This window comes from Pelobates fuscus, chromosome 10 (genome assembly GCF_036172605.1).
Source record: "Pelobates fuscus isolate aPelFus1 chromosome 10, aPelFus1.pri, whole genome shotgun sequence".
Lineage (NCBI taxonomy): Eukaryota > Metazoa > Chordata > Amphibia > Anura > Pelobatidae > Pelobates > Pelobates fuscus.
Window position 1 is genome coordinate 40,448,424 of NC_086326.1, and position 6,663 is coordinate 40,455,086.

Here is a 6,663-nt window from a genome sequence, read left to right on the forward strand (position 1 = left end):
TCACTTGGTGTGCCGGCTCCTCCGGGGCTCACGATTCTCCCGACCACCCAGGCCTCGCTACTCCACGTCATGGGATGTGTCCATTGTACTATCCTTTATCTCGTCGTGGCCCGCTAACTCAGCGCTCTCCCTGAAGCAACTTTCTGCCAAATTGGTTTGCCTGCTCTGCCTCGTATCCTGCAAGAGGGTTTCGGACGTTAGAGCCCTGGACTTCGATGCCAAGTCATACACCCCGGACGGGGTCACGTTCAACATCAGTCGCCGGACAAAAACCTCTATCAAGTCGGTGTCCTATCCCGCTTTTCCTACCTCTCCAGCATTATGTCCCGTGACTTGCCTTCGCGAATACGAAGATCGTACCAGATGTCATCGTTCACATGTATCCCCACAGCTGTTCCTGTCCTTTCGACCACCCTTCCGACCAGTCTCTAGCACCACATTGTCACTCTGGGTGCGATGGTTATTGGATCAGGCAGGCATCGATACCACGATCTTCGGCGCCCATTCGGTCCGGGGGGCCTCAGCATCCTCGATGATGACTGCAGGGGCTCGTCTGGAAGATATTATGAGGACAGCCGACTGGTCTAGGGAATCTACCTTCCGTGAATTTTACTTTCGCCCGGCCCCACATTCTTTTACGGCCGTAGTTAATCAGCTTTAAACTTGCAATATGAGCCTCCGTGTCTTGTTATAAAATTGCATGATTTTGCTATTACATGACGAAAAGTCATGGTTTTATTAAAGACACGGAGGCGAGTATTGTCCCACCCATGTTTATTATTCATGTCTCCCCACCCTTTTTTCGTAGGTTGCAACGAGTCACATGGAATATTTGGGTACGGTAAGTGGGGCCATGTCTCAAGGATAGGTTTATGTTATGATAGGCTTACTAATCACCCTAGGATGTGGGTTTGTATTCATTTGGAATTTTCTCCTCAGTTGGTACCTGACAATAGTTGCAATTATCGATCTTAACCTCTCGGCTCCTGTCTCTTTATGTTTTCACAGCCTAATCCAGCAAGATGGCATGCTGTTATCCAAGTTGAATGGACTCTTCCCGCTGATAATCTCTGGTCCTACAGCTCCTCTGGTCGTGCTTCCCTGTTGTGAGACTCTCTTATTTGGACTATTGGACTCTGTTCTTGTTCTTGTTCGGACATTGTTACAAGGTCGCATCTTCAGAAAGAGGGATATGGAAGGGAAGTGCTGCCTAATATACCGGGACCTGAGCGGGGAGGGGCCTATGTTAATGTATGTTCTTCATTTTTTCATTATATTTGTATTCTTTGCTGCTATTGGTGGACAGTAAAGAAAGGGTTATGCAATACTCGCCTCCGTGTCTTTAATAAAATCATGACTTTTCGTCATGTAATAGCAAAATCATGCAATTAATCTCCTAGAACATTTACGCGTGTGCTTATGTTGATGTTGTCATGTAAGCTCATTGAGCAAGACCCTCCACCTCTCTGTTCCTGTACGTCCAGTTGTCTGGTTACAATTACATGTCTGTTACTCCACCCATTGTACGGTGCTATGGAATCTGATGGCGCAATATAAATAATAAAATAATAATAATAATAATAATAAAGAATAAGGTGTACATAGGTTAGTTTGAACATCCCCCTGGGTTTAAGATTTTCAAAACTCAAGCAGGGGGAAGCAAAGGTTCTGACTGGTTTGATAGAGGTTTGTGGTTCTATGCAGTGCTGTGTCAGACACCAAGATTGGCAATGACAGATTGCCATGAATTACACTGACAGTCAGGCAGTGATAGATAGCCTTTCAGTGAAAACTCTAATAATACATATAGCCGTGCACTAGTTTACACAGCCATGCAGTGAGAAGATTTGAAAAAGTAACTTTTATTAAATATTGATATTAAAATATGTATTTTTGCTCACTTATGTGTATAAAAAAAGTTTAATAACAAACATAAAATTATTAATTTTGTGATCAGTCCAACATGAAAATCTAGCAAGTATATTTTATTCCATCTTTTAAGTTACAAACTGGGTATATATTTTAATATTTTTGCTTAGGCTTAATTATTTTTTGTTTCTTTTTATTTATTTATTTTTGTGCACATAAGAGAGAAGGATGTGAATATTAATATTAATGTTCGATTAAAGTAATATTTTAAAATGACCTCAATGGACATCTCAATTTTCAGTAAAAATCGGATCCATTTAGGTATGGCTATGTAACGGCACTCCAACATAGAAACATGTAGTGACTCCGTGCTATTTTGTCATGTATGTGCTAAGGAATATACATTCATTCGTTTTATTAAACCGTAATGTGCCAATTTAACAGGAAACACAGTGTTTTTTGTAAAAGCTTTAGCAATGTAGCAGGTGTTTCCAACTGTGTGTAATTTGTGGTATTTTAACTCCTAAAGTCGGACTTTGTTGTCATAACAAAGTCATCAGGGTTAAATATTTGGGAAGCTCTGTGGGTCACAAAGCAAGCTGTAGCTACAATGTTTTCAGGCGACGTATCGCATCCTCTTGGTCGATCTCTAGGACCATGAGTTACCAGCGACAGAAGAATAGGATTTTTGCGCAATAGATATGGAACATTACGGAAGTAGAGCTCTACATCTCCATATGGTGAAAGGGGCCAGTGTTAATCAAATCTTAGATTCAGGTAAAGTAACCACTTTTCATTTCTTCCTAAAATGATGACGTAACTCCATGCTAATTGCCATACCTAATATGCCAGGATTATTAGAATAAATAATGTGGGCAGAATAAATAAATCTGCATAAATTCTACTTTCTTGGTAATTGTTTGAAAAGAATCGAAGTGACAATCTCACTGTACATGTTCCACATCACTATCCCATAATGCTATTTTACTCGGTATGTTTAAATGACTGTTGTGTTTGTTCATTGCGCTCTGTTCTGCAGATTTTATAATAAATTGTTCTCAAAATATATATGATGAAAACTAGAAATATGTTTTGTGAAGTTTCTGTGGCTGTAATACTGGGATTTTGCCTTTGTTTAGTCCTGTCTATATTCCAAATAAAAAGATTGAAAGGAAAAAAAACACTTTCTGTTTTCAGCTGTTTTGTGATAATAAACTCTATTAATGGAATTTATGGACAAGAGCCGAATCCTACAAACACAGTTCGAGTTTATCACTAAACCTGCAATTACTGAGAATTGAGCAGGAAATCCCAAATTGGAGTTGGAGATTCTCATTTCCAGTTCTTATTTTCTCCTAACAATTGCAATTGCCTTGTCAGTTCTTCCCAATTCCAGTTTTAGTCTAAATAAAGAACTACTGGGGCATTACAATATGGCTTAATATATTCTATCACTGTTTACAGATCAGAAATGGTAATAATTGTTATTAAGTATTCTTTAATTGTATCTTCTTCCTATTTTTATTATTATTATTGTTTTGTTTTTTATTTGCCCAATAATATTACTTTATTAGCATTATAGCCATATTTGGGCATTTTCTCTTTTCTTGCTACTCTAGGTGCCAGTTTGATTTTAAACCATAGACATTTACTTGTAAAACAGCCAATTCAGTGACAGAAATAAAATGTACTTATGGACAAACAGCTGTGAGTTGAGACAGTTATATAATAACATCCAGCCATATGGTGACAAATTGCTACAATATGGCAGATACCAATACAGTGATAGACTTAAAACCATAACAGATAACCATGCAGTGTATGATAACCACGCAGTGTGTGATAGCCACGTAGTGTGTGATAGCCACGTAGTGTGTGATAGCCACGTAGTGTGTGATAGCCATGCAGTGTGTGACAGCCACGCAGTGTATGATAACCGCGCAGTGTGTGATAGCCATGCAGTGTGTGACAGCCATGCAGTGTATGATAACCACGCAGTTTGTGATAGCCATGCAGTGTATGATAACCACGCAGTGTGTGATAGCCATGCAGTGTATGATAACCACGTAGTGTGTGATAGCCATGCAGTGTGTGATAGCCATGCAGTGTGTGACAGCCACGCAGTGTATGATAACCACGCAGTGTGTGATAGCCACGTAGTGTGTGATAGCCACGTAGTGTGTGATAGCCATGCAGTGTGTGACAGCCACGCAGTGTATGATAACCGCGCAGTGTATGATAACCGCGCAGTGTGTGATAGCCATGCAGTGTGTGACAGCCACGCAGTGTATGATAACCACGCAGTTTGTGATAGCCATGCAGTGTATGATAACCACGCAGTGTGAGATAGCCATGCAGTGTGTGACAGCCACGCAGTGTATGATAACCACGCAGTGTGTGATAGCCATGCAGTGTATGATAACCACGTAGTGTGTGATAGCCATGCAGTGTGTGACAGCCATGCAGTGTGTGACAGCCATGCAGTGTGTGACAGCCACGCAGTGTATGATAACCACGCAGTTTGTGATAGCCATGCAGTGTATGATAACCACGCAGTGTGTGATAGCCATGCAGTGTGTGACAACCACGCAGTGTACGATAACCACGCAGTGTGTGATAGCCATGCAGTGTATGATAACCACGTAGTGTGTGATAGCCATGCAGTGTGTGACAGCCATGCAGTGTATGATAGCCACGCAGTGTATGATAGCCACGCAGTGTATGACAGCCACGCAGTGTGTGATAACCACGCAGTGCGTGATAGCCATATAGTGCATCATAGCCATGCTGTGCATGATAGCCATGCAGTGGGTGATAGCCACGCAGTGGGTGATAGCCAAGCTGATAGCAAAGCAGTGTATGATAACCACGCTGACAGCCACGCAGTATGTGTGACAGCCACGCAGTGTGTGATAGCAATAGCCATACAGTATATAATAGCCATGCAGTATGTGATAACTACACAGTGTATGATAGCCATGCAGTGTGTGACAGTCATGCAGGGTATGATAGTCATACAGTGTGTGGTAGCCATGCAGTGTGTGACAGCCATGCAGTGTATGATAGCCATGCAGTGTGTGATAGCCATACAGTGTGTGATAGCCAAGCAGTGTGTGACAGCCATGCAGTGTGTGGTAACCATAGAATTACAAATAGCTATGCAGTAACACAGACAATAAGAGAGACAGATAACTAAGCAGTTACAGATGACGGGGCAGTGTCAAAGACACGTGTGGTGTGAGCTGTACAGTGGCAGATAGCCATCTATAAAGACAGATAGAAATTCAGTAATATTTCTATTTACCTATTTATCCTGCGCCAATGCAGGGATACTGCGGGATATTTTGAGTTACTTTTCTGTTTTAGCTGCTCTGGGGACATCAGACATGGCAAGGTAACCCTGCCACCAATGACACCAGTCACCACCACATGAGACCCTTGAGGGGAACAAAAAAAAATTTATTATGAAAATATTAGATGCCTTCATAAACTCTAGACAACTACTTATGCAATAAAAGCACTTAGAGGAGCATAAATTATTTATTAACACAAACCAATAACTAAACATTTACTATGGACTACACAATAATTATGCTACGTAATTGTTCTACATATTTATTCTTGAGTTTTATTGTTCTGCCATACACTCACACACACCGCACATTACAGTGAGTTTTATTGCTGTGGAGCTCTGTGATACACTCAGACACACTGCACATTACTGTGAGTTTTATTGCTGTGGAGCTCTGTGATACACTCATACACACTGTATATTATTGTGAGTTTTATTGCTGTAGAGCTCTGTGATACAATTACACAATACTGTCCGTGTTATTTACTAAAATGAGAATTCTTAGGAATTCAAAGTGGATTTCAAATTTATGCCAAAGTAGCCAAACTACAAGCATATTAGAATTGGAGAATTGTTCCTGTTTGGCTATTTTGTTCTTAAATTTGAAATTCACTTTCTATTCAATTTAATTTCCCGACAATTCTCACGTTAGTGAATAACCCTGTGTGAGGTTTAATTTTGTGGAGCTCTGTGACACACATACACATCAATGCATAGTAGTATGGCTTACTCTGTTTATGCACTACGCTCTGCACATTTATACAGCAGTACATAACGCTCTATGCACAGCAAGATCGTCACAGCTCATTGACTTGCACACTGTCAGATCTAAAGTCACTCACTGCTCTGCACTCTATCTAGCGCTCCCTTACCTGAACAGAGTGCTGAAAGACACAGGATGCAGATCAAGCCCAGTGACACCTTCATCTCTCTCTCTCTCTTACTTTGCCTGTTCTTCTATCACACTCTCTCGCCCTCTCTCTATATCTGTTTATCTCTCGCCCTCTCACACGTCACATACAGAATTTGCTGACTTTCTTCCCAGCCCTGATACCCATAGCTGAGAAGTGACTCTCTCTGGAAAATGTGCATCTCTCTCTCTCTCGCTGTCTCTGAATGAGACAGTCTCCTGGGCTGGAAAATATGAAGAGTCTGTTTACTGCAGAGATATGTACAGCCCTGTATTAAACCGAACATTACACTACATGGGTGACACAGTACACTCTGTAACACTTCAGTCTATTTTATGTTCTAATAAAATATTACCCTCCAACAAGGTTTCATTTTTTGCGGAATGTGAACAAATAAAACACACTAACTAATATATAGAATATATGTATGATTAATAGATGTATTGACAATGTTTGTGAGATTTGGCTACTGTTACAGTTTAATCATAATTAGACAAGCATTACATTACCTTGTCACTCAGGTAATATTTG

At 40.7% G+C, this 6,663-nt stretch overlaps 1 protein-coding gene across 1 annotated transcript in view; it reads right to left on the bottom strand.

The window, feature by feature from the left end:
• LAG3 (lymphocyte activating 3) overlaps window positions 1–6,238 on the bottom strand; it is a 29,377-nt gene extending 23,139 nt beyond the window's left edge. The window contains exons 1-2 of the mRNA XM_063433943.1: window positions 6,094–6,238; window positions 5,174–5,306 (exon numbers count right to left, since the gene is read on the bottom strand). Of these exons, the coding sequence (XP_063290013.1) occupies window positions 5,174–5,306; window positions 6,094–6,148 (188 nt within the window). The 5' untranslated portion in view covers window positions 6,149–6,238. The remainder of the gene's footprint in view (window positions 1–5,173; window positions 5,307–6,093) is intronic.
• Between the last annotated feature and the right edge of the window lie 425 nt (window positions 6,239–6,663).